Source organism: Fusarium vanettenii (genome assembly GCF_000151355.1).
Source record: "Fusarium vanettenii 77-13-4 chromosome 9 genomic scaffold NECHAsca_6_chr9_2_0, whole genome shotgun sequence".
Taxonomy (NCBI): Eukaryota; Fungi; Ascomycota; class Sordariomycetes; order Hypocreales; family Nectriaceae; genus Fusarium; species Fusarium vanettenii.
The window spans coordinates 649465-676093 of NW_003315877.1; the positions used below are offsets into that span (position 1 = coordinate 649465).

Genomic DNA, 26629 nt, shown 5'->3' on the forward strand with positions numbered 1-26629 from the left:
CTCCCTCGGGCATGGGGTATGCATGGGGTTGGCTCTAGTGGAGCCCGTTCGGGCCCGGGCCCCAGTTTTCGGCGCTCGACGCCGGAGGGCGCGGGAGGGCAAGAGACCGGCAGCAAAGGGATTGGACCGTGACGTTTCTTGGGATGCAGACTGGATGTTGGGTGCTGGATGTGTGGATGGGCACACGGTGGCGTCGAGGCTCGTGGTTGCATTGCTCAAGGTGTCATATCAGCGTCTGTCTGTCCGTCATGCCCTGTGCCTCCCTTTGGTCTCCATGGCATGCAACCGCGAGACGAGCGACATTACGACAAGAGCCGAGTCCATTGCCGCCAAGTAAGCATGGAAAACATGACCCTTGAATATCGGCGATTGGGTCGGATTGCGAAAACTGCCCGGACCACTGTTTGAAAATTCCATCATGGATGGATGGACCTGCGCATGACATGACGCCGACGTCGAGATTCCACCTCAGCCTTTGGAAAGCTCCGCCTGTTCCTGATCTTGGGCTGGGACCCATGAGCCTGCCTGAGAAATCCCCATAGTGGAGATTGACATCGATTCTGGACACGGTTTCATTCACATCTCGATGTTCCGTCCATTCCGGATTGTGGATGTCAAAATTGAAGACAGAAGACGAAGACCGAATCCCGATTTCCTGAACATTTCCTGAAGCATCATGACATGGCTCAAGTGAACACCGAGTTGAGAACGGATACCGGGAAACCCCCTGCGCATCAAGGTGCTCTGGCCTTCAATCCCACTGCGTGTACGTAGTATCTGTGCTTTGATATTGGCGTACTTTCATCGCGAATTTGTCCGTTGGTGTGTACGCAGATCGGAGGTGAGCTGCAATGAAAAGAAGCTACGGAACAGTCAATCTCGGAATGGTTCATTCGGACACAGAAGTAGGACGTCAGTCCGTCGTGGCACGCCCACTGGCGGGAGATCAGCCACCCCTCCTCCAACTTCCCCAGGGACTTCGTAGCTGCATGGCGGAAGCATCGAGAGCGTCGTACATAGGTAGCACAGAGTCGCGGCTGAGAGTCGCCTGCCGACAGGAAACCGGCATGGACGTCAATCAGAATTTTCCAATTTAGAACACCATGACACAGCTTTTGGCGCACCCAAGATCCATCAGGGAGTTGCAGCGGCAGCAGCCTTGCACGCCTCTGAGGGTCTCTGGAGCTCGCTTAACCCAGACCGATGCTCACCGACCAAAGCCGGTCCGTCCAGGAAGAAAGAGCTCAATTGTCAGGCCCGGTCACGTCTGGGCTAGTCCTGCATGTCCAAGGCCCTGCCCGGCACGAGACTGCATGCGAGGCTCGCGATCCACTCGCACCCCATGGAGAAAAAGCAGGAGAGCCTGTATGGAAGGTGAAAAGGCCTCGGGACCCGCTTTGTTTGGACTTTGATGTCCATCTGCCCAAGGGGCTCTCACCTTGGCCCAAGCCACGCCCGGGCAGAACCCAGTCGGACGTCAGTATCCGCCCCGCCCAGCCCCCAGCGGCCTTCAGTGGTTTCCGGCGGGCTCGGTATGTGGCCGATGGGGGGCAGATCTCTGGGTTCCAGCGTCTCCAGCATCCCGCAGTGTGTCCCTCAGGGAGAGGACCGGAGGCACCGGGGGCCCGGCCCCACTGCGGTCTAGGCTCCGCTGAGGCTGGGCTGGCAGCTTGCTGGAGCCGGGCTCGGTGATTGACTTGCATCCAAGCATCGTGTTTGAATCCCTTTCGCGAAGGGTTTCTTGTTTCTCGAGCCGTCTCACCTATGTTAGCTCATTCCTCTTTGGGTCGCTCACCTTGCTCGCTCCATCGAGTTTTGTAGCGGTGACGAGAGAAATACCCACCAAGACCTCCAACGACCTTCCACATGATCGATGCTCGGCGCGGTGAAGCTGGCCGCCCAGCTAACGGAGGCCTTGGCTTCGATCAGAACCCGGCCGCGGAATGGGGATTGGGGTGCGGCGATGCGTAGCAACCGACAAAAGGAGAAGGAGGGGTGCGTCACCTTATTATGATGACGGAGGCAATGTGCTGCGCTGCGCTGAGCTGCACTGCGATGGCGATGCAGTAGGCAAAAATATGCGGCGTGGGTAGAGTGAGATGGATGGATCGTGAAGAGGAGCTGATGTGGGGAAGAGGGAATTTTCGCTTTGCGTGTGTGTGTGTGTCTCCTTCCATTTCATCAGCCGCCGTGAGCCAGGGCAGCCAGCCGGCCGGCCAACATGGAAGGTGCCAAATTTGGAGGCAATGCACGCCGTGCCTGCTTCATCTCGCACATCATGTCCGACTCCCCAGATACACGCAGGCAGCCATCATTGGTTCAAGGTTGATACACCAAATCCTGGCATCCATGAGAGTTTCTAACCAGCCAGCTGTTGCAGTAGGGATTAGATAAGCCCAGGACGAAAAGAGGCATTCTTGGACAGTGAATGTGAAGCAATCCCTGAGCAGAGGCTGGTCCAATCGTCGACAACCAAACGCATTTCAAAGCCCCTTAAGGTTCTGCCCAACCCGGGGCGTCCCGTCAAGACATGCACCGTTGGACAGAACCAGAACAGCGTTGCCTCTTTGTAAAACCTCACGCCCCCTAGACGTTGGGATGGTGTTTACGCCAGTGCTTGTAAGTGGAAATGGGGTCTCGGCGCTGGCGACAGAGATTTCATGGCCTCGTGATTCGCCAGAGTCGAAATGTTGGCCGCCCACCAAGGATTTGTGTGTTTTTTTGGCTTCGTTGACGAAGTAGCCGAACATTGCCGACTAATCTCCGCTATTGGTCGAGAATTTAGACGCTCTCTTCGATCTCTCTTGATGATTGGCCCAACTCCAAATCCTGCAACCCAAGATTTCCCCTTGCCCGTGAAGGCTGCACCGGACTAATGGACAGGCGCCATGAATCCTCGCATGGCAAATTTTGCGTCGCATCACTTTGACTTTGTGGTTGTTCGCCTTCAAAGATGAAATAATCATCATCAAGACAGAGCTCCATCCAAGTGGAGAGAAGGGGGGACGCTTTGATGAAATCGACCAGGAAAAGGGCAACCTATGGGAACAGAATTAGCTCTCAGAGCGGGACCTGAAAGGAACTTGGCATGGACCACGGCACTCCGCCCGCGAACCGTGAGAACCCATGTCACTGCGTGGTATCCACCTCCGCATCCACAGAAGACCGGCGTGTTCTGGACGAAATGTCGACATTGACTTGACGTCTTCCAATGCCGATGGAACGACTGACTTTGGCAGGGGCTGCAGGGACGGTGCAAGAATGAAACGGCATTGGGCACCACACCGCACCGCACCGTAACGGTGGCGCGGAATGAGATGAATGACGAGAAAAGGAAAGAATATTGCTGCAAAACGCTGCGTGTATTGTCCCCACAGCCCGCAGTCCTGCGTTTGCGGCGCCTCGTGATGCGCCAACCTTTCCGGCACGCCCCCTGGCTCAACGGGGCTGCTGACTCGATTCAGGTCTCCAAGCCGGGTCGGTGATTGGCCGCTCCACACTACAATGACAAACTGTGGGGGGAAGGCCTGCGAAGAAAAGCCACCCTGGCCACGGAGCCCGCAACCAGGATCGGAGACGAATCGAGCTGGGACGGATGCTGGGGACGGCAGGTCTTTGCGTCTTCGAGGCAGAGGCCCGGGCCCGTTCATGACATCCATCTCGCCATCGCTGACAAGCGAGTGAGATCTGTCAAGATTCAAAGCCGCTGGTTAGACTGGTTCATGAGGCTTTGGGTGACTGTGGGGATGGGAGGCCCTCCAGCCAGGTGAACGAGGATCATCATGAATATGAGGGACGGAGAGTCTTTTTTAGCGAGTGGGTACCTCCCTGGACATCGGGGTAATGTTTGGAGAAGGGCAGGCTCCAAACCAGACCAAAGAGGACATGTCTTGCCTTTCCTCTTTGACAGCGCAACATACGCAGACTGTCATGTCCCTTTGCGTCAAAGTTGATTTTTGACAGGGTGCGTACGATGCCGTCGGGGTCTAGCGCGGGCACCGTAACAACCGGTTGCCTCTTTGCTTGTCACGTCTCTGATGCCACGAGGGCGGCGTGATGTGGATTGCGGGCGCCGTTGTGCCCGTCTTGTCGTGCTGGAAATTGTTAGATTTTGGAGCGTGGTGGCGTGTACATCGCCGCACAAGTCAACACATGGCAACCCCGGATCCCCAGAGTTTGGTCTGATTCTTCAATGCCCGGACCCTTGGACCTGGTGTCGTCGTGCCGTGTCGTACGTCGTGTCAACGTCGATATCGTGCGGGATCGCACATTGTGTGTGTGTTCGTGTGCCAATGGCCCTGATGCTCGCGTGGAGCCGGGACCAACATGAGGAGGGGGAGGCGCTGTTGACGACACCAAGCCCCAATGCCCCGGATATTCCAGGATCAGGCAATCAGTTGTTGCAGGGCTTGAGCGTGGCCTTGAGATGGCCTTGAGAGACAGCCTCGAGTCTGTCCAACCAGGTGGCAGCTCGAGATTTTCCCCGGCCGTGTCCGCCCATACCCGGAAGGATTGAAACGCCCACCCCAGACCAAGATGACCCAAGAAAGTGAACTGCATCTGGCCCAGCCGCCAAGAGTCTGGTCGAGAAGCCCGGGTAAGGACGTGGTGGCTGCTAGAGTAAGATAAAGAGAGGGGGAAGAGGCGTGATGGGTGGCAGGACAAGGATTTATCCGGGGTCGCCCACAAGGGTTCTATCTCAAGTCTCGAATCAACAGATCCATTGTCGTGCTGCTATTGAAGTAGCAAAAAGCACACAAGTCTTGGGGTCGACTTCCAAGAGGGATTAGTGAGTCTCATCAAGGTCAAGGTGTGGTGGAGAGTCTGAGGAGTTGAATGAAATAAAATGCCTGGAAGTCAGGCACCTCACCTCGCGTAGGCAGGTACGTAACCCCACCATTCCTCCGCTCCTGCCTCAGAGTCTTTCTGTGTGTCTGGGCTGAACCTGAAGGAAAAAGGAAAACCATCTCCAGAATACGACGTCGTCAATGGTTGACATTTTACTTTGCCTCCCCAGAGTCGGCTTGGCATTACTGGTGGTAATCACACATGGCACTCAACCTGCTCGTCAACGTCTGCGTCTCAACTGCCACTGTGAGCACCGCCGCACCATCCCTCCCACCCCCGACCGCTATCCCCACAACCAAGACGCACGCAGACGCACGCGCACGCACCCCGATGCCACGGTGCCACCTCCAGACTTGTCTTCCTGGCAAGGCCCTTTACCGTAATCGGAGAAGACCCGCCCTCACCCAGGAAAAGCGCTCTCCATCATCCGGGTTCCTTGTGTGGAGTGGTAATGGGTCCCGGCACTACGTCCACCCTCTCTGGGCCTTGTTCTGCCTTTCTTTGGTCTCCCAGACGCCATCTGCACCCTACCATGGACCCTCAACGCCTCCCACACGCCCTCCTCCACTAGGCTTGGCCCTGGTTTGGCTCTCATCGACCAAACTTCTTCTGCCCCCCTTCGTGAGTAACGAGCACTCAGCCAGTCTAGCGACCAGAATATAATAACCATCCACACCCCCCACCTGCCGCCCCCGGATTTCCGTTCCCTTGGCTTCGAACTCCTCATTGTGTGTTCGTTCCTCTCCAACTGTCACGAACTTGCACTCTTCTTGACGGGGACTTGGGCATTTGCTCCAACCAAATCCCAAGGATCGTGGTCGACCGCTGAGCCTCATCCTGTCCCTGTCCAGCAGCTTGCAACCTCGACCTCATCGCCTCTTTGAGTCTCACTCTTACTCTCCACTCTTGACCTGAACAACAGCACGACAAAGGCACTGCCTCTCACGACGATAACTCGCGCAATTTGAACCACGACGACAGTCACGAATATCTGCTTGACGATTTGATCTTTACAATCTCCACTCTCCACTCTACCGCTCTAATCTTTCACCGTCCGCTTCGCCGGATGCTTCAATGATCAACAAGTTCAACGTGTACCATCTGCTTTCAGATCTCCCCCGAGTCTACTCGGCCCTATTCAACCAAGGCATCTAGCATAACAGAGCTGTGTCTTTACATTCCACACATCGTTCACCCTTCAAGTACGACTCGACCTCGACGACAGGCCTCTTGACCAATTCACCTATCGTGTGGTCAATCTCACACACCAATCTCACCTCATCCCATTGGCAACACCAACTCACATCATCATGAACGCGGAAACGCCAGAAGGCTCGGCTGCTCCGCCCTCGCCGGCGTCGACATCAGCAAAGACTGTCACCGACAAGACCAACAAGAAGCGAGCCTCGCCATCCGGCGACTCAGAACAGCCCACAAAGGTCACCAAGCGACGAGCTGCCCGTGCCTGCGTGTCCTGCCGTGCCCGAAAGGTCCGCTGCGACGTGGTCGAAGGAGCCCCTTGTGGAAACTGTCGCTGGGACAATGTCGAGGTGAGTGAGATTCCGGAATGTCTGGGCCATTGAGGACCTTGACCCGCTCTCATCTCCCAGCAGTGACTGACTCTTGAGCAGTGCGTTGTACAAGAGAGCCGCAGACGAAAGTGAGTGGATTCCCAATCCCTTCCGGCCATGGTTTTCCGATCGGCTCCATCCCGGACCTCGCTGCCGGCTTCCGGTTTACTGGAGCGGCAGCGTCGGATGGCGTCATGCAATGCGGCACTTTGGAGGAGGTGGAATTTGCAGCCATCCAGCCATTGATTGCTAACGGGTCCTGCAGGAAGAATCTTCTTACCGCCAGCACCGCGGGCCAGCCCGTCTCCACTGAAGCCCAATTGCGCTGCAAGACCGCAGCCAGCAATCCCATGGGCATGAGCACAGCCGATCTTCGGCGTCCTAGCAGCGGCTCTGCAATCTCGACGAGCAGCATTGACGGGCCCAGCAGCTTCCTGAGCAATTCCGGACTTGACAACCATGTCCCTCACATGATCTGTAAGTTTTGAACGCCTCCCAACCTCAAGAACCCTGGTTTTTGTGTGCACGCACTGGTCTAGGGCCTCTGATTGGCTGCCCGCAAAATTTTGGAGAAGCCTCCGATCTCCGCATTTTCAGCCGCCCCTGGCCCGCTTTTCTCCTGCACCCCGCCCCGCTTAACTCTTGATCACATGAAATCTTGGACGTGCTTTTGTCCGGTTTTGTCAACGCCCTGGCTGACCACGCGACCTTAGACCAACGATCTGGGTACCGCCACGACCCTGTTCTGCTAAACAAGCTGCACTCCAATGATGGCAACCCTCAGCGTCCCGTGTGGTCCAATAACCTCATGACAACTCCTTCCGTCTTTGACAGTCTGCGCACTTCTCAGTTCATCAGCTCGCTTGAGGAGCAGGATTCGACTGCTCAGCTCCCTGCTTTTCTGCGCCCCCTACCAACCAAGATTGCCGCCGAGGATGTCAAGTATCTTCAGATCAAGGGTGCCCTGTCTGTGCCCACCCTGCCGCTTCAGAATGCCCTCCTGCAGGCTTACGTCGAATACGTCCACCCGTATATGCCGCTCATGGACCTGAACAGCTTTCTCGGCATCATAAACACACGTGATGGTCAGAATGGCCAGACCAGTCTCTTTCTCTACCAAGCGGTCATGTTTGCCGCGTCCGCTTTCGTGGATATGAAGTATCTTCGCGAGGGTGGTTACACTACACGGAAGGCGGCTCGCAAGTCCTTTTTCCAGAAGACCAGGGTGAGTGACAAACTACGCGGGATTAAAAAGTTTGATTTGAATGGACTGGAGCTCATTTGCCAATAGCTTCTCTACGATTTTGATTACGAGTCAGACCGCCTTGTCCTCGTCCAGGCACTGCTCCTGATGACGTATTGGTACGAGACCCCTGATGATCAGAAAGACACTTGGCACTGGATGGGTGTGGCCATCTCGTTGGCTCACACCATTGGCCTCCACCGCAACCCTGGATCGACGAGCATGGCCCCGGCCAAGCAGAAGTTGTGGAAGCGAATCTGGTGGTCGTGCTTCATGCGAGACCGTCTTATTGCCCTGGGTATGCGACGACCCACTCGAATCAAGGACGAGGACTTTGACGTCCCCATGCTCGAGGAGAGCGATTTTGAAATCGAGGTCCTAGCCGACGACAACACCGTCATCCCCGCTAGCTGCACGTTGGTCCGCAATCTGGATATGCAGCGAGAACTGGCCATCATGTGTATCTCCAAGGCCCAACTCTGCGTGTGCATCAGCCACATGCTCAAGGCACAGTACTCGGTTTTGATCCGGGACAAGATGAAGCCTGAGAATACGACCAACAGCACCATGATGCTGTTTCCTAACAAGCAGCTAGATAACGTCGAGGGCGTTACTGAGGTCGACCACGAGCTCATGGCATGGGCAGAGTCCCTCCCAACTTGCTGCCAGTACCGTACCCTGACTCCTTTGGATGTCAAGGATGGACGATCTACCATTGCCGTGCAGCGCACGCTGCTCCACATGGTTTACTACACGACTATTTCGGCCCTCCATCGACCTCAGTTTCTGCCGTCGTCGCCTCTGCAGGCCCCTACGACATCACGCCAGGTCCAAGACATGTCACGACTGCGAGTGCGTGATGCCGCCATGCACATTACTCGAATGGCCACGGAACTTCACCAATGCCGCCTGGAGCGGTTCTTGCCCACGACTGGTGTTACCGTTATTCTCCCAGCCATGATTATTCACCTGCTCGAGATGAAGAACCCCGCACCACAGGCTCGCGAGCGTGCCACTCGAGGTTTCCGCCAATGCATGAGAGTGATGGAAAAGCTTCGAGAAGTGTACGCGGCTGCCGACTACGCAACGGGCTTCCTCGATGCTGCTCTTCGCAAGGCCGCTATCGATATTAATGCTAGTGTTGGCCCCTCAACCTTGGCCATGATGAAGCGAGTGCCAGTCGAGTTCAGCGCTCAGACGCCACCACCCGAGAACGCGCCTTACATGACTGCTGCCGAGTCTCTCTTTAATGAGAGGCCGAAGGAGCATCGACCACAGCCGACCCCGACCATGATGCCACCCAACACAGTCAATGCTGCAGCCTTGGAGCTCTCTACGAACTCGCCGCCCCAGACTGAACTGGAGGAGTCCCCTGCTGGCCTGACACCCAGCGTCAGCGCCGCATCCGAGGAGATCCAGTTGGATGTCGGAAACATGGATCTTGATTTCATGCAGGGTCACGATGAGTTTGACTGGAACGCCGTTGCCGGAACTGACTTTGATGTTGATCAATGGCTTCAGTTCCCTCCTGAGGGTGTCACCAACCAGGATGACAACCTGATTGCTGGTGTACTTGGACGAGGAGTCGAGGAGCCTACCATGTCGGCTGAGCAAGCTCTGAACTGGGCTATCAACGCCGAGGCTGATGCCACAGCCAGGCAGCCAGATGGCCGCGTCCAGGGAGAAGTTCCTGCCCAGGCGTAAACATGATTCTGGCAACTATTCTTTTCTTGTTTGGCCCATTTTTGAAGATGATTTATGGATGGAGTCTGGCATTTTGTTTCTTATTGTGTTACCTGGTGTACATGTCTGCATTAGAGCCGGCGATATTGGAACTCGGGGCGTTGAGCGCGGGCTCTGGCTCCAGGTGGCGCAACTGTTTGGGTATGGGACGGCGGATTTATTTGGGTGGGATTTGTTCGGGTTGGTTCCTGGACATCAAAAAGCAACGCTTGGCATGACGGTTGATGAAGGGAATTCACATTTGGAGTTTGAAGGATCTACCCGAGCAAGAGAAGGAAGAGGGCGCACTCGGTTTGAGAGGAATCATGACCCATATCTCTTGGCGCCCTCACTCTCACCATTTACACAACATCCAATCTACACAGTACATATTAGCTATTGAATACACAAGAGTCAAGATCCATTCGATATGAGTATCTAATCTGGGATGTGACGTGAGTCTGGTGCATCGGACGAGTCATAAGAGAGTCCAACAGACAACGATGGGGTGGCATGGGGTGATTCGATCTGAGCTGAACCGGGGTGAGCAGTTTGTGAGCTGATGATCTGAAGCGGGTCGCATCTCGCCTCATGGCAATCGACGATTCAAACGAGGCATGAGAACTTTGAGCCACCATTCAGGCTAGACAGGGTTAGGAATGGGAATCGTGACGGCGAGCATCATCTTGTCAAGTCATGATAGTGAAGGGATGAGCATGGCTGATTTGGATGAGGTTACTTCGGAACGCACGTGTCATGGGACTTGAGTAAAGGTTTGAATTAATTAGGCCGAATCGTATTCTTATTCTCTAATAACCCAGGGGACTACCGTTGAACTGCCTGGTGTCCTTACTCTGTACCTTTGTGGACGTTGAGAGATGGATGGAGGAGGACGATGTCAAGACAACCACGACCCGTAGCCAACCAGATGACACGACCACGTCACCCTGTCTTTCAGCCACAGTCGATGGGCATGCTGCTCGCAGTGGCGTTTGTCTGTCTCTTGGTGTTCAGCTGGGGAGGCCATGCCTCACAGGGGGACCAGCGGGGGACTACCGGGCTCCGGTAATGGCAGGGATAGGGTGTTCCTCGTGGGAAACAAAACACGGGATGAGGCTCGAAGCGGACAGGACGGTGAGGCTACAGCGGTAGCTATGATCACGGGAGGCAAAAGAGCAAAAGAAATTATGAGCCGGGGTTGGTAAGCAAAGGAAGCATCAAGAGAAGAACGGGTAGTGGTGGGTTTTGCATGGTTTGTTGACATGGTCATGATGACTGGCAGACAGGGGGAACGCTGCAAGCGGCGATGTCATGAGGGACGGGAGAGACAAAGGCTCCGGATGCAGAGGGGACAGGTGATGAAGAGATGAGGTTGTTTCTCATCGCTGTTGCCCCTTTTCTTTGTCTTGGGTGTTGTTGACGTTGGGTTGCCCCTCAGTCTCATATGCATCTGCAGAGGGGGACAAGTTTGTTGAAGACGTCAACTAGGAGGTGGCCACCTATGTCAAGAGAGATTGAATAATTTTAGCCGTTGATGAAAAAGAGGCAGGTGCATCGCAACATTGCTTCCGACAGGTGGACATGGATACAGGAAAAAAAAACAATAGATCTAATTCAAAAGCCCCCTTGCCCGGTCGTACAGGGCAATCAAGCCAATATTCGCTTCGGGGGGCCGATCGCGGTTGATGGACCGTCCGTCGTCGTCATGGGCAAGGACCCAGGTGAACTGCTCAGGGATGTAGGCAGCGCTTGTACGGATACGGAGAATGAGAAGAAGAATACGGAATCTGAGTCGTCGAGAGACCTGGGCTGAATTGTCTTGGTTGTCCAGGTGTAGAAGGTTGTTAGGCTGGCAGGGTCGGGATTACGGGGCGAGGGTCCTCTCGATTATCTCGAAAGAGACGGGGACGTAGGTAGCTAGACTCAGTTCCCCTTTCTCATCCCATCTTCCCCTCCTCTTTCATCTTTACAACCTACAACATTCTCTTCTTCATCTGTCGCGTCGTCCGCCACGAACGACTATGCTTGCTTTTCTTTTCCTGCTCTTTGTTTGCATCTTGTACATCGTCCGCCAATTGTCGTTCCTTCTGTCGCTGCCTGCTCACCTTCCCTAAGAGCTCTCTCCCTTCACCATCGACGCCTAACAAAGTGGTCACAGCTTCAAGCTCAAGCTCTCTCTACCTACTCACGTCCCCTATTCGCCAACTTGACTCCATCAACTGCGCGCTGCACATCATCCTGCAGCCTCACTCGTTTGCCTTTCGGAATCCGCCGCTTCAATCCACTTTTCCAAGGGTCCCTTTTTTTCTAATTCCGACAGTTGAGCCGTCGTCACCTGAGGGCTCACAAAGACGGGATACACTGACCGAAACGACCTCAATCTCCTCAAGACCTACCTCTTCGGACCGGGGCCGCACGGGACTCTGGCATCAATTTGGATGAGTCGACCGATCTACGTGTAACTGTAGCTGCCTCTCTTTCGTCACACGAACCACGACCCACGAACCATCTCTTGTCGCGAGTTGACTGGATTGGCTTGGACTGGGGGGCGCCGCTAATTCCCACGGTAAACCTCCATTCGCACAGCCGAAGTGCCAACGAAGGACCGCAAAACGCGACCGCGACGTGGCCCTTGCCGCCCACACAGCTTTCAGCCTTTTCTTTACCGCCCGCCACCCGCTGGCGATTGCTTCGCCTTCAGGTTGCTCCACTTACCTCAATCACCTTTGTCGAGAGTTGCTCCTCTCGCTTCTTCACTCCTTTCGACCTTGCTCGCCTGTCTCGGCTTTGCTTTTTCCGGCCAAGGGCGGGAAGGTTTGTAAGACCAGCCGCAGACCGAGACTTCATCGCTCAGTCCCCCTCTTCATCCGTGGATCCCAACATCCATTTGTCATTTTTTTCTGCCTGACGCCAGCAGTCTCATCTCTCATCTCCTTGCATCCTTTGTCTCTCGTTCTCAATCAGTCACCCAAACGAACGCGGTCCCCAAAGAAGCAGCCAGAACGCCCAGAAAGGCCCCATCGACGACGTAACCCCCCGGCGCGTCTTTGTTCGACATGGGCATCAAAAACGTCGCTCGCGCACGCCCCGTCGACCTGTCTTCAGGCTCCTAGAAAGACATACCATGATTCTTCGGTCCATTGCCTCATCGCGAGTCTCCGTCTGTGCTAGACAACAACCATGAGCGATCCGCCCACGCAGGTCATCCGGCATGCGCGGCATCCCACCGCTACCTCGCCGCCCCCTAAGAATCGCCTCACCGATGATATTCTGGCCAATCTTGGCCCGCGCACCGTCGTCGATGCCCTCAACACCGCTACCGGTGCCCTCCGGGCATGTCTGACGAATTCCTCGACCACAGAGCGAGACTTTCTCTTGCGCACAGCTTCGGCATCCAAAGCCATCTGGTCGTGGGTCGACGAGTTGCAAAATTGGCCATGGCCCACTGAATCTAGCTCTGCTGGGTTCGAGATGCCTAGCGAGAAGGAGCGCAAGAGGAAATCCATGCAGCTTACAGTACCTGATGGGGATCACGACGGTTATATGGGTAGCCTGCTGGCTCGAGAGGTTACCAAATATGAACGAAGGCTGGTTGAGATCCAGCGCGATCTGGACGATCTCGAAATCGAGGATATCAAGGCTCACGTCCTCAACAACCACATCCTACCGCTTTCCAGGCCGGGCACACCCCTCACCGAGTTCACTAGGGTTGGGCAGCTGTCTAGTTCTAGTTATAACCGCATGGAGGATCTCACCGCCGTCATCACCGCCATTGTCGTCCAGGCTCTGCCCAACTTGGCCAAAGTGACCCGGTTGCTGCATTCCTGGGGCTTACGGCTCACAGTCCTACGCCAGGTTCCTCCTTTGTTAATCGCCATTGAGGATGCAGAAGTTGCTCTCAAATCGGGATGGAACGCTGTTTCGTTGCCCTCGGCTCAGACACCGCAGACCTATAACAAGGTCTCACCACGAGAACCGACATTAACAAGGAATAATTTCGAGGTGATGAAGGGGATGCTGGAGAAACAGATTTCACGCCCAGGCCGTTCCCTCGATTACATGCTCGATTGCTTGGAAGGATTGAACGATACACTCCCAGACGACTGGCTGGATCGCATGACTGCTGTGGAACAGGGCTACGTTGAATGGGTTACAGTTTGTGAAAGGAAGGTTAGGGAGACTGAATGGGCTGCCGCCGCTGCTCGACTGCAACCACCTCGATCCCCTTCGCCACTGAAGAAACTTGTCGACGTCGACGATTCTACCGTTTACGGCGAAACCCTGGTTGCCGACGACTCTTCTAGCGATGCAGAGAGCACCGCAGACGCCAACGAGGGCCTCGCGCCCATTCCACTGCTATTGCCGCGCAAGAATGGAACAGTGGCTGAGCCCCAGAAGTCCAGAATGGCTTCTGGTGCGTCCGAGGCTGAGACAGTTGTGCCAGACTCCATCACGAGAGATGTATCGTCAGAGAGCGAACCTGATAGTCCTTCTTTCAACATCACCGGCGAGTTTGCAGAGCCCAGTCAAGATTTGACTGGAAGCTTTGATGGTACAAGGGAGATGTCATCCCCCTTGGGTGCAGCTCAACCTCCCACACCGACCACTGAGCATCACTTTAGCTCTTCACTGGTCCATACCCCCGAAACACCCAACCGTCACTTCCCCCAAGATTTCGACCTCGACGAGTCCCCGGATCTGCCGCCTCTTCGCCCTATCCCTTTCGCAAGGCCAAGGACCAGTTTTGCTCGAGATCTTACTGTCACTCGTCGATCGTCAAGTCACTTCGATGGCTTGTCCAGTGACCCCCCTGAAATCTCTGCTTCTCCTGATCTTCCTCGTACTCGAATTCGAGAAGCCGAGTATATTCAGGCTAGTCCACCTAGCTCTCCGCCTATGCGAGTGGCTGATTCTCGTGAATCGTCTATGCCTCCCTTTGGCAGTCCTCTGTTGGGACCAAACCGGAGCATTGACGACCTCAACCTGTCAATCAATGCCATCGATGACTCGTTTACGGATGACTTTGACGACGAAATTTCAATCTACGAGTATACAGGTCCTTTCGATCGTCGAGGGAGCACAGGCGACCAGCAACTGCAACAACAGATCAGCCAAATCATCGAATCTATTCCTGCAAAGATTAAGCTATCGACCGAGTTGCCTAAAGTCAACCTGAACCCGCCAGACTTGCAATTACCGCGGGTACGAAAGAGACCCTCTGTAGAGCCATTCCGCAGGAGCGCTTCGAATCTTTCCTCTAGAGCAGGAACACCTTCGTTTACGCTCTCGCCGGCCAAGAATGCGAGGGTCCGGAATCGTGGTCAACAGGAGATCAAGGTCTACCATCTCTCCCGGTCAACTGGCGAGGCCCCGATCAAGCTATTCATCCGCTGCGTTGGAGAGCAGGGCGAACGTGTCATGGTCCGCGTCGGTGGTGGTTGGGCAGATCTTGGAGAGTACCTCAAGGAGTATGCTAACCACCACAAACGACGATCCGCCGGCGCGTCTAATGCCAAGGTCGAGGTCCTCCCCGATGTGCCTGTCACTCGAAGATCCAACTTCGGATCCAGTCCAACAAGCCGGCCACATTCGGCACTCGAAATGTCCCCCATGTCTCCTCTCGCTGTCCGTAAGACGCGACGAAGTGTTGGAGCCATGAGCAGTGAGGTCCCGAGGCTCCATCCCAGGACACCTGCCGTGGCACCTGTACAGGGCGAGGATGGTCCATCGTCAGAAGAGTCCAACCGATCGAGGTCCAGTTCTCGACTTAGTTGGGGCGAGGACGAAAGCTCATTCCTGGGACTTGCAGGGCCCTCGGGCAAGAAGGTTGAGATGAGCGAGGAGAACAAGGCATGGGTGGAAAGCGTGAAAGAGAAGGTTAGAATTGCAAGCGGCGAACGAAAGATCTCGTCAAGCAGTCAGTTTGGTGAGCTGGGTAAAGTAGGCGGCACGAAGCGATTATTCAAAAGAACCGAAGACCGTCGACAGTCAAGAGGAAGCCTTCGATAACATTGGCATTATCACAACCGACACCACACAACAACAACTACAACAACAACCAACCAATCACTTACTCACTTATTCTTTAACTTATACCCTCATTATACCATGGAAGAATCCGGAGATACGCCCCAACGGCATCGAGATACCTCGCTTTGTGGAGTTTAGGAGAACAAAGGCAGAACGGCATACAAAGGCATAGCATATTCATTTTGTTGTTTTCAACGGCACGGTCTTTTCATCGGGAGGCGAACTGCGGAGCAGTGTAGACAGTCAATACCCATATTTCCTTTTTTTGTCCTCATTACTCTCTTTTGAAGTTCTTTTTCAATGGGATGCGGCAGGGGTGACATGATTTAGCACGATGGACCTTGGTTAGACATTAGATTGGGAGATCGACTATGATCATACACGCAGCGCAGATATTGTCATTTATTCAAACAAAAGAAAAAATGAATTCATATTCCATTCCGTAGCTGACCATCATGGTGAGGACATACATGGTGTCGTGTCATGCCGTCTCTGAAACCTATCCCTAGCCAGATCCTTTCAAACCAGACCAACAAATGTTCCCATTTACCCAGCCCTCCTTTTATGCGTTTTCCCTTTCCCTCTCATGTTTCATGCCATCCATCATTCATGCCATTGCTATCTGTTGCGTCTAATCATCGTCATCGTTAGCTCTCCGAGCGAGACGACGCTTGCCCTTTCCACCCTTAGGGTTTCCCTTGAAGTGCTTCTTGCTTGAGGCCATCTGGACCTCCTTGGGATCGAGGCCGTTTTCCAGAGCGACCACGGCGCGAGCCTTGCGGCCTGAGAGGTGCTTTCCGGCGAGGGCATCATCCTTGCCCTGCTCCGAGTACTGGTAGTTGAAGGGCTTAGTGACGTGGCCCTGGGACCCCGAGGGGCCGAAGAAACCCTTGTCGAGTTGCTTGGACTTGGGGCCGGCGGGGACGGGCATGTCGGCGGTGGAGGCGACGTCGATAGAGTCATCGTCCATGGGGATGAAGTGAGAGCTGTTGGATGACTCGGCGACGGAGAGGTGGTCCATGGCGGCGGCGAGGGCAGCACGACGCTTCTCAGGGAGGTGCTGCTCATCGTAGAGCTCACGGTTGAAGTCGGCCGCGTCCTCGATTCCTGGGGGCGGCGAGACGAAGAGCAGCTTGCCGTTGACGTAGTCCTTGAGGATGTATCGGGCTGCACGGGACTCATCGGGCTGTCCGAGACCCTGGGTCTGGAAACCACGGGCTCGGGCATAGGCACGGAGGAGCTCAGCGGCGGTGGGGATACCAGTACCCCCCTCCTCGATAGGGCGAGTGCGGATTGTGATACCGTAGATGGCCTCGAGGAAGGGCTGGGGCACACGCAGTGTGACGAGGCCGACGGGGCCCAGGAACTCGCGGAGCTGATCAATAGGGAGGATGCCGTTGCAGACGAGGTCTGCCTTTGTGGTGGCAAAGTTGGGGAAGACGAGACCGGGGCAATCGCAGAGGATGACCCGGTCGCTCAGGTGAATGGTCTGGAAGTGCTTGGTCTTTCCGGGGGTGGAAGAGACCGAGACCTTCTTTGCGCCGATGAGGGCGTTGATGGTGGATGATTTACCGACGTTGGGATAACCGACGAGACCGACTTGGAGTTTGCGATCTGTGCCTGTTAAAGAGTGAGTTGAGGGTCTTGTGAAGTTGATGGTGTTCTGCTTACCTTCTTCTGTTGGTGCGTGTCTGAGGAAAATGTCTTCCAACTCTTCCACGGTAAGAATCTGGGTATCAACCTCCCCCTCTGTCCCTGTCTCAACCTTTGCCACGGACTCTTCCGTCAGAGGAGCGCCCTCTTGTTGCTTGTCCTCTCCCTGCTCCTCCTCAGTTGCAGGCTCCTTCTCCGCTGTCTTGGAGGATGAAGGACCGGCCTCCTCCTCTGAGTCGCTAAAGTCCCTCGCCTCGTTCAACTCATTGGCCAGTTGCGCCGAGAAGAATCGGTATGAGATGCCTGCAGCTTTCAGGTGCTTTGCCCATGCTGTCCTTTGCTTGAGCGTCATCATATCAGCCTTGTTGATGAGGAGCAGGTTCTCCTTCTTGGGGTCAACAGCCTTGACATAGTTCTCAAGATCCTCGGATCGGAAGAGCAGAGGATTCCTGGCATCGACAATCTGGACAATCAAATCTGATCGCTCGATAACTCGCCACAGCTGTCGCCAAACCTCCAGATTTCGCTCAAAGGGTGTCATGAGAAGATCGTTGTTCTCCTGCAACTCGGCCAGACCACGTCTCCAGTTAAGGAAACCCTCTCGCTCTCTAACGTCCAACTCCTCGGGTGTAGTTGTGCTATCCCACTTGGGTCTTCGAGGCACTGTAAGACGACCCCTGTGCTGCTTGTGCTTTCCAAGAACGGCCCTCTCCTCGTTGGCAGAGAGAAGGTAAGGGTTCCTTTGATCGGTGTGAATAATCTTGACGTTGTTGGTCTTTTCAGCAGTAAAGTCGGTGCCGGCCAGCTCGGCAGTAGCCAGGAACTCGTCGAGAGCACCCTGCTCAGTGACGGATCGCATCTTGACCCAGGCAGCATCCTGCTTCTCGTTGACGAGGTACTGCTCTCCGGTGGCATGGTTTGTCCTGGTGATGGCAGAGGTTCTCTTCCTGTCGGTGCCTTTGCCCTTGCCGAAGCGATCATTCATCAGGGCATTTCCCAAACCCACCGAGGTTTTGGACTTTGCCAGAACCATGATGGCGGCGTTGTCTGGTTCAAATCCGGGATATCTTTTGGTGTCTTATGTACGAGGAATCGATGTTCCAAGGCGCAATATACCTATCAAGGTGTATGTCGCTGTGTAGAGTTGTTGAATGACTTGAAATGTGAGGGCATGAAGTGAACTGGATGGTTGTGCCCCGCTGAATAATGACTGTCCATGGAGGGGCAAATTTTCAGGGTGTCCGTGCAAGAGTCATATCAGCACTGTATTCTACACGTACATCAGCGCATAAAACACTGTGCTAACGAAAAGATAACTGTGTATTACCGATAAGGATTTTTTCGTCACCCCGCTAGAATTTCTGCACCCGGATGAGTGTGATGGCGGCCTAACATCGAATCACTGCCGTCCATTCTTTCTCTCCCTCCAATACCCGCCTCACACCCAAAATCTTGTCGCTCCAAGTCGTCAAGATGCCTCGAAAGTGGATGTAAGTCTAGACATCAGAGAGAATTTTTGACATTTCAGTTATTGACCAAATGCTCCAGTGACAAGAAGTCGGCGCAGCACTTCACCCTCGTCCACCGGCCGCAAAATGACCCGCTCATCCACGACGAAAATGCGCCTTCTATGGTGCTTAACCCTACTCAGACCAAGAAGGGTTCCTCAAAGTCGAAAGATCTAGACGATTTGGCCTCTGAGTTGGGCTACGAAGCCGAGAATATCCGCGCAAACGAAGGCGAGGCTGCCAGCTACGGCGTCTACTACGATGATACCGAGTATGATTACATGCAGCATCTGCGCGATCTCAACACTGGAGGAGGAGAGGTTGTCTTTGTCGAGTCAACTGCGACGGCCAACAAGGGCAAGGGAAAGCAGAAGCAGTCGCTTGAGGATGCGCTGAAGAAGCTGGACATTGAGCAAGAGGCTGGCGACATTCTCGATGAGGATATTCTGCCTTCAAAGAACCTCACTAGGGTCACATATGAGGCCCAGCAAGATATCCCAGATTCCATCAAGGGCTTCCAGCCGGATATGGACCCACGGCTACGAGAGGTTCTCGAGGCTCTAGACGACGATGCTTATGTGGATGAAGAGGATGATGACCTTTTCAAGCAACTTGCCAAGGATGGACGAGAACTAGACGACTACGAGTTTGATGATACACAGTTTGATGAGGACGATGGTTGGGAGTCAGATGCCACAGCAAAGCCCAACAAGGAGTACAAGAACGATGAGGTGCCCCAACTTGTCAAGGCGCCAGCAGAGCACCCGGAAGAGGGCCCTTCACAGGACTGGCTTGAGGATTTCAAGCAGTTCAAGAAGGAGCAGAAGAGCGGTCGTGCACCAGCCGCGCCGTCTGAGCTGCAGTCCAACTGGACCACTACAACAAACGGTGGCCGACGCAAGAAGAGAAAGGGTGCGCTGACCGATGCGTCAAGCTACTCCATGACATCTTCGTCGCTTGTGCGAACTGAGCAGATGACATTGCTTGATGCCAGGTTCGACAAGATTGAGGAGCGTTACAACGAGGACCTTGACGACGACATGCAGTCCATGTCGGCCGTGTCTACCATGTCTACCGTCCAGGGCCCAATCCGCGGCGACTTTGATAACATCATGGACGACTTCCTTGGAAACTTCACCAAGCCAGGAAAGAGGACGTCAAAGAAGACCAAGGCCCAGACAGGGCTTGAGCAGCTGGAGGAGATTCGAAAGGGGCTGGGTCCTGCTCGGATTCGAGGTCGGATAAGGTGATCTAAGATTAGGGACATTTCGGGCTGAGAATACCACAAAAGAACAGGGCTAGGGAAAAGGAGTCATTTGGTAGTAATGAACATGAATGAACGTTTCTTTCTTTAAATCGATAAAGTCTTGAATGTCTTTGTTCCATGCTGTTCCTAAATTGGTAGCGGGTGGCTGGTTCATCACTGTCACGTGCAGGGGTGGATCCCTGAGCTTCCCAGAATAGGAATTAGCTGCCATCCAATCCATCCAAAGAGGCTCAACTTCATTCAGCATCAACATCCGACAATCGCGACTCTTTGTTCCTCGATTTCTACTCCGCACTTTGCGCGCTGAAAATCCTCCCCATGTTCAAACGACTTGCTGGTTGAGTGCGACGACCGTTGCATCATCAACACAAGCACAGATGACTTCCATCTTTGGCCAACCGACGCGGAGCCAGCCTCCAGCGTTCAATCCTTTCGCGACAAACTCGGGGGCCGGAGACAGTTCATTTGGTATTGATGATGCAGGCGACTCGAACCGGTCCAAGCGAAACAAGCGACCCTTGCGACCTGCCGACAAGAGCGACAACGAAGGCAAGCGAAAGTCGAACAAAGACGCCAACATGAGCGACAGCGGGAAGCAGAAGAAGTGGAAGGCGGAGGAGAGGAAGAGGAAGAACGGCGACGTAAAGAAGAGCTTTGAAAGCGTTAAAGCCCTCAAGAAGGCGCCCAAGGACGCGCAGACCAACGGCTTCAATCCTTTCACGTCGACGCGTGATAACGAATCGCGACCAACCTCATCCTCGAGCACCGAATCGCAAACTGACGGAATCCCGAAAGCGTACCACTCGAACGATCCGCAAGCCAGAAAGGTTTACGAACAGCTTCGAAAAGACAACATCTTTCCTCCGCCATGGCCGTCGCAGCCCGGAAACCCCAAGAACAAGGGCGAGGTCGGCAAGTTTCGCGAAAAGTACGAAGCCTACCGCAGCAAGGCGCGCGCGTCGTTGACAAGGGCTGGCCTGATCGATGATCCCGACAAGCGAAAGACTCTTCAAGATGCCATTGACTTCAAGGGTATTTGCGAGGAGATGTGCCCCGAATACGAAAAGATCCAGCGCATCAACGAAATGGACGTCCATCAACCTGAAAAGAACCCCAAGACGACCTTTCCCAACACCCGTCGCATGGTCAAGAAGCTCGCACGCTCAGCCGCTGGTCAGGAAGCCCCTCTACCTATGGACGTGCGATCTGTGCCAGCTCTCCGGAGGACGTTCGACTACCTCATTGACGAGTTACTACGAAATGACGACAACCTACCATCCTTGCACGGCTTTCTCTGGGATCGCACACGAGCAATTCGCCGAGACTTTACCTTTTTCTCATCGCTCAATCCTGAAGAGATGAAAACACAGGTTTACGTACTCGAGAACATTACGCGATTCCATGTCACAGCACTACACCTCCTCTCCCAGGAGGGCAATGCACCAGAAGACTTTGTCGAGCAGCAAGAAATCGAGCAACTTGCAAAGGCTCTTCTTTCCCTCCGCGACGCATATGACGATTGTAACGATCAGGGCATCCGGTGCGAGAACGAACCCGAGTTCCGAGCTTACTATCTGATCTTCCATGCCCTCGATTCGAACATTATTGAGACGCTACAACGGCAATGGAAACCGAACCTGTGGAAAGACTCTGACGCGGTTCGCACAGCAGCTTCGCTCGTCGAGGCTCTTCAAAATACCCAAGACTTCCATGGGCCGATCAAGGACGCACCTTCAATGGCCGCCTCTGCAGCATACCATTCGTATTTCCGGATAGTCGAAGACCCAAAGGTTTCATACACTATGGCTTGTTTCGCCGAGATTCATTTTGCCCCTCTTCGTCGCTCCATCTTGACGACAATCAAGAGATCGCTAGCCCGGCCTAGAGAGACAGCCAAGGATGTCACAGCCGCCGTCCTCAACAAGTTCCTCCGGTTTGACTCTATAGACGAAGCAATTGAATTTGCAGAGGATCATGATTTCGAGTTTGGGAAATGTGAAGACGACCCGTCGGATATCACTCGCTGGTATCTCATACTAGACAACCGCAAACGTCTCCCTTTTCTCCGTTATCAACACCAGTTCTCTGAGAGTTTGGTAGAGAAGAAGCGCGGCTCCAGATCTCTTCCAGACCTTATCCATCAGACAATATACGAAGACCCCAATGCCCCGAAGCCAACGACTAATGGAGATGGCGAGGAGAGTCTCTTTGTCACGGATGAACCGGAGCCAGTGACACAGGCACAGCCTGTTGAATCATCAAAACCCAACAGTACAACAACAAACCCCTTCTCCTCTTTTAAGCCGAATGGAGTTTTGGGTAGCAACAATGCTGTCAACGGCAACTCAGGTAAGATCCCATCGACCCTTTTATATAGTTTGCACCCAAGATTTTGCATTTCATGGCTCTCTCATTGCATGTTGCACATGCCTGTGAGAGCCTCTACTTGACAGGCATTCCGCCGGAGACTCTAAACGCCATAACCCGCGAGACCATCTCGGGGTGACACGGTTGGCTCGAGACGAACCACTGGAAATCTGGCAAAGAAACGCCTACACCACTGGTTCTGACGTTGTATTCGCTTAGGGACTTTACTCAACGGGAACGCTTCAGCCTCTGCCTCCCCCTTTCAGCAGTCAACGCCTCAACAGAACCCCTTTGCTCCGACACCAGCACCGACAGCAGAGCCTGCGAAGCCAGCTGTCAATCCATTTGCATCGGCTACAACTTCGACTGCGCCGTCGCCATTCAGTAACGGTGTAGCAACCACCTCCAACGCGTCGTCAGGGGTTACAACAGGCCCTACAACAATAGCTGCGTTGAACTCATTTACCTCATCTGCCACACCATCGACTGCTGCTGGTCCCGCCAAGAGCAACCCATTTGGCTGGCCACCTACGTCTGAATCCCAGACATCTAAAGCTCCTAGCTTTCCTTCTTTCACGCCCCAACCTGCTGTACCATCAAATGACGCTCCAACACCCCCGAGCAAGGTGGATAAGCCTGCGGGCCTGTTACCTCCAGCTCCAGCAAGTCCTGCAGTTGAACCCACAAAGACGACCAACAACAACGCAGTTCCTCCATTCTCTGCGCCAACAGTTGACGCCTTCCAGCCTCTGAAACCTACTCCACCTCCGTTGGGCAGCGTGGCTAAACCGATCAGTGGACTTGGCATTGGAACACAACTCCCCTCAACCGACAAGCAGGACAAGCCAGCACCAAGTGCTCTCAGCTCTAGTCCGGCTGTTACATCAACGCCTCAACTGTCATTTCCCGCCTTTTCGACCCCATCCTATCAGCCTTCACCACTTGGCATCACTCCTCAGCCTGCTACTACTTCACCTCCCAAACCAACAATCCAGACACCACAACCCCCGACTCTTCCACCAGCTCCTCTAGTACCGCCGGCTCCACCACAACCGCCTCGTGATCTCATTGGAGACTTCACGAAGTGGTACGTGCTTGGCGATGAAGGCATGCTTGGTGACTTCCAAGCCTTTATGCTGGACAACATCCTGCAGGGCGTATACCGGAAGTTTGTTAAGGACAAAGAAAGGAAACGACAAAAGGAAGAAGAAGAAGAAGCGCTTGCCAAGGCAACCGAGTTCCGAAGATACACCCTTTCAGTCAGATACTTCTACCGCTGGAGGGACACGGCACGCGAGCTACGACTTAGCCAACTTCGCCGCAGTGGCCGAGAGCAAATGAGAGTGTACTACGAGGCACAGCGAGCAGAACAACTCAAGGCTCAAAAGGCTGAAGCTCGTCGAGCAGCACGAGAAAAGGCTGAACTTGCAGAGCTGAACCGGCACCGCCCGGAAGAGCTGATGGATCTTCTCAAGCACAAGAAGCCAGGCAAACGTCGACAGTCGGAGGAGGATGCTCTCCTCGCTAGCGGTGTCTTGTCAGGGGTTGGCAACGAGCGAGAGGCCATCGCGCAGATTGTAAATGGACCGCCATTTGTGAACGGCACAGTGTCGAGCCAACAGTCGAAGCTGTCCAGGGCGTCTACCACTAGGGGCGGATCCAAGACGCAAGCTCTACGAGAGCAGCTCCTTGGTGATAGGTCCTCCACCTTCCGACGCTCGCTACCTCCTTCGATGTCAGGGAACGGATCAAGCCCTGAGCCAAGCAACCGCGTCAGCAAGGTATCGGAACGTTGGCGCCTCAAGGCCATGGGCATTGTTCAGATGCCCGACGGCACAGCGATGCCAGAGTCACTAGCAAACGAAATTCAGTACGGCAAGAAGAGGCACTCAGGAACCGGCACTATGGGGCCACCTAGTAGCAGCTTCATCCGTCGAGCCTCAGTGAGCGACCTCGCCCGTTCCGAAGGGGGCCATCGTCTATCCAGCTCACAAGGAGCTATCGACACGACCGAATTTGACGGCACAGCCGCTAATAACAAACGGAAGCGTACCGCAGAGGACGATGAAGACACGCCCCAACAAGGGACTTCCAACACGCACAAACGCGTCATGAGCGACGCGCAGAAGCTGATCAGCGAACTTCGCGCTATGAGGGCGGAGATGGAAGAAGGGGCTTCCTGGTTCCACGATCAAAACGAGAGATTACACAGCGAGATGATTAGCCGCGGCTCGACGCCGTGGGATCAAGATTCATGACGTGTCATACTGGGGAAAGAGGAACAAAAGAATGTGTTTGACGACGGCCGATAATGTAGTCCGGCCTTGATAGTGTCGAGCTCGTGGAGATACCCGTGGCATTGGATGGGAGAGGGAATCATCAAGGTTAAACATTGTGGATTTTGGTTTCTGGCATCTGTATTCTTGACTAGCGACTCATTTGCAGCACGCATTGTCTTGTTTTATTTATTAAACAGGGGATGAATGAAGGGATGGGCATGATTACACAGGTTTTGGATGGGGGTCTCACGGCTGGGGAAAATGGTCAAGCAAATATACACAACTGGCGTTGAAGCCAGACCACACTTTTGAGTTCATCGACTTGCACTTGTGATTGTTTTTGGGTATTATCCATTATCTTATTCTTACATATCCAACTAGAGCATAGTTGCTGCCTATGTATGCTCGAGATGTCACCACTAACAACGCCAACGCTTAAACGAGGGGAACAACGACATGGCAGCCATGAAACAAAGATCCGCCTGATGGACACCTAGCTAAGAAATCAAAGTAGCCTAGTAAACATGCCTGAGCACCGAAACACCGTTGACTTGTACTGATCATTTAGATGCCTTCTTAGGTGGCGGGTCAAACACAAGCTGGATGTTGCGCGTCTCGACAGGGCTCTGTGTAGTTGAGGAGCGTTGCTTCTTGCGAAAACTCCTTCCTGAGCCGCCGGCACGCTGCTGCTGCCAGGGGTTGTTACTGTCCTGGTTCAAGCGTGGGGTGGTGATTGTAAAGCCGGGGCTGTAGAGGGGAGAGTCCACGTTGGGTGATGTGACAGGGTGACGAGACTGGCCGGCCATCAGCGGCGCAGCAGAGTTGCTCGAGATGGCTGATATCGGCGAGACATCGTCGGCTGGGCTCTGGTGAACGGGTGTATGGATAGGAGGGGGTTGAGAGAGGGGAGGGACAAAGGTGTCCAGCTTGTGGCCACCGCGCAAGCTGGTCATGGCATTGCGGGGGTTCCACAGGGACGATCCAGATGGCGACTTGGCCTCGTCCATGTAAGGCTGACCAACATACTCCTTGTCGATATTGCGGAAGCCTGTCCCACGGGGTGTCAAGCGGGCCTGGCAGTGGAATGACATGGAGGATCGGCGGTTAAGGACAGAGCGCTTCTGGCGCTTACGGCGCTGCACGAATACGCAACCAGCAATGGCGAGCAGGAAGACAAAGCTACCAATGGCGATGGCAGCGATGGAGGTGTTGGGGAGCGAGAGGTTATCTCCTGGGGCGACAGGGGCAGATGGGTCGACCATGTCAATGGTCCTCTCACTGAAGACGGTATCATTAAGGCCGAGCGTGGCACCAGGTTTAGGCCGTTGCTGACATCCAGCTTCAAGAGCAACCAAGACTAAACAAGGGTTAGATCGCAGCATTCAATAGGACACAGGAAGGACCAACAGTTGGAGATGATGGTGTGTGTGCTATCGGCCTTGACACAGGCATGACACTTGGCATATGCATCACCCAGCATTGCCTTGCCATCAGTATCGCAATAGCCGTACTGTTCCCTATCATCGTCGGGCTCGATGATGCCTGCTTTTAGGGCATCCTCAAGAGGACCGCAGGCCTCAGAGGTGATACAGGGGCCTGAGCCGACATCTGTAGCGTTGGGGTAGCCAAAGACGCAGTAGTCGAACGAGTAACGCATGTTGTCTAAAAGTTTGCGAGATTAGATGAAAGGTGTATGGGGAAGTGACATGCAGGCTGACTTACACAAGAACCAATCTAAATCGTTCTCATCCTCACGTTTGAAAGTGCTGTCCTGTAGACAAGCAAGACATCTCTGATACTTTTGGCCCGCGGGCTTGTTCTTGAAGTCGTCATCGTTGCAGACAATGTCATCGCCATTGGTATTGGACGATCTGGGGTCAGAGCGGTCGAGGTCCGCAGAGTCGAGGCAGAAGTGGGCGCAGGGCGAGTTGGGGGCGACCTGCAAAGCCAAAGCCAGAGCTGAGAACAATAGAGGCAAAAGCATCGTGAGAGATGCGGGCTGATGATGACGGGCCATTGTTGCGAGATGAAGCTGGGGGCTGTGCAAGTGTTGGTTGATGAACCTGATAGGGAGGGGCCTCGAGGTCAAAGGATGCGGTCGAGGCCAGGCCGGCTTTTGAACGTCGTGAATGGACGAGAGA

General features: G+C 54.2%; 6 protein-coding genes across 6 annotated transcripts; 4 read left to right on the plus strand and 2 right to left on the minus strand.

Moving 5' to 3' along the window:
• Positions 1–5550: 5550 nt before the first annotated feature.
• On the plus strand, positions 5551–9812 carry NECHADRAFT_105293 (uncharacterized protein). Its single transcript, XM_003049986.1, has 5 exons — positions 5551–6398; positions 6480–6508; positions 6685–6896; positions 7133–7644; positions 7711–9812. Exons 1-5 carry the CDS (start codon positions 6159–6161, stop codon positions 9364–9366), a joined length of 2649 nt encoding a protein of 882 aa, XP_003050032.1. The 5' UTR covers positions 5551–6158; the 3' UTR covers positions 9367–9812.
• Positions 9813–12564: 2752 nt separating this feature from the next.
• On the plus strand, positions 12565–15393 carry NECHADRAFT_48840 (uncharacterized protein; the record flags this gene model as incomplete). The annotated part of the gene is made up of 1 exon (XM_003049987.1): positions 12565–15393. The coding sequence occupies one exon, from the start codon at positions 12565–12567 to the stop codon at positions 15391–15393; it is 2829 nt and encodes a 942-aa protein (XP_003050033.1).
• Positions 15394–15821: 428 nt separating this feature from the next.
• Positions 15822–18100, minus strand: NECHADRAFT_105294 (uncharacterized protein; the record flags this gene model as incomplete). Its single annotated transcript, XM_003050363.1, has 2 exons — positions 15822–17034; positions 17086–18100. The coding sequence occupies 2 exons, from the start codon at positions 18098–18100 to the stop codon at positions 16046–16048; spliced, it is 2004 nt and encodes a 667-aa protein (XP_003050409.1). The 3' UTR covers positions 15822–16045.
• Positions 18101–18511: 411 nt separating this feature from the next.
• On the plus strand, positions 18512–19931 carry NECHADRAFT_63530 (uncharacterized protein). Its single transcript, XM_003049988.1, has 2 exons — positions 18512–18557; positions 18616–19931. The coding sequence occupies exons 1-2, from the start codon at positions 18541–18543 to the stop codon at positions 19823–19825; spliced, it is 1227 nt and encodes a 408-aa protein (XP_003050034.1). The 5' UTR covers positions 18512–18540; the 3' UTR covers positions 19826–19931.
• Positions 19932–20180: 249 nt separating this feature from the next.
• On the plus strand, positions 20181–24467 carry NECHADRAFT_49588 (uncharacterized protein; the record flags this gene model as incomplete). Its single annotated transcript, XM_003049989.1, has 2 exons — positions 20181–22191; positions 22429–24467. Coding segments are annotated over 2 exons (4050 nt in total), but the record flags the coding sequence as incomplete, so codon positions are not given.
• A 581-nt stretch (positions 24468–25048) lies between these two features.
• NECHADRAFT_96181 (uncharacterized protein) lies at positions 25049–26472 on the minus strand (the record flags this gene model as incomplete). Its single annotated transcript, XM_003050364.1, has 3 exons — positions 25049–25845; positions 25896–26150; positions 26211–26472. The coding sequence occupies 3 exons, from the start codon at positions 26470–26472 to the stop codon at positions 25049–25051; spliced, it is 1314 nt and encodes a 437-aa protein (XP_003050410.1).
• Between the last annotated feature and the right edge of the window lie 157 nt (positions 26473–26629).

Bases quoted from the DNA above. Each gene is read 5' to 3' on its own strand.
- NECHADRAFT_105293 (XM_003049986.1), top strand. From the start codon at position 6,159: ATGAACGCGGAAACGCCAGAAGGCTCGGCTGCTCCGCCCTCGCCGGCG. The intron at 6,509-6,684 runs GTGAGTGGATTC...CGGGTCCTGCAG, and splicing joins CAAGAGAGCCGCAGACGAAA to GAAGAATCTTCTTACCGCCA. The intron at 7,645-7,710 runs GTGAGTGACAAA...ATTTGCCAATAG, and splicing joins CCTTTTTCCAGAAGACCAGG to CTTCTCTACGATTTTGATTA.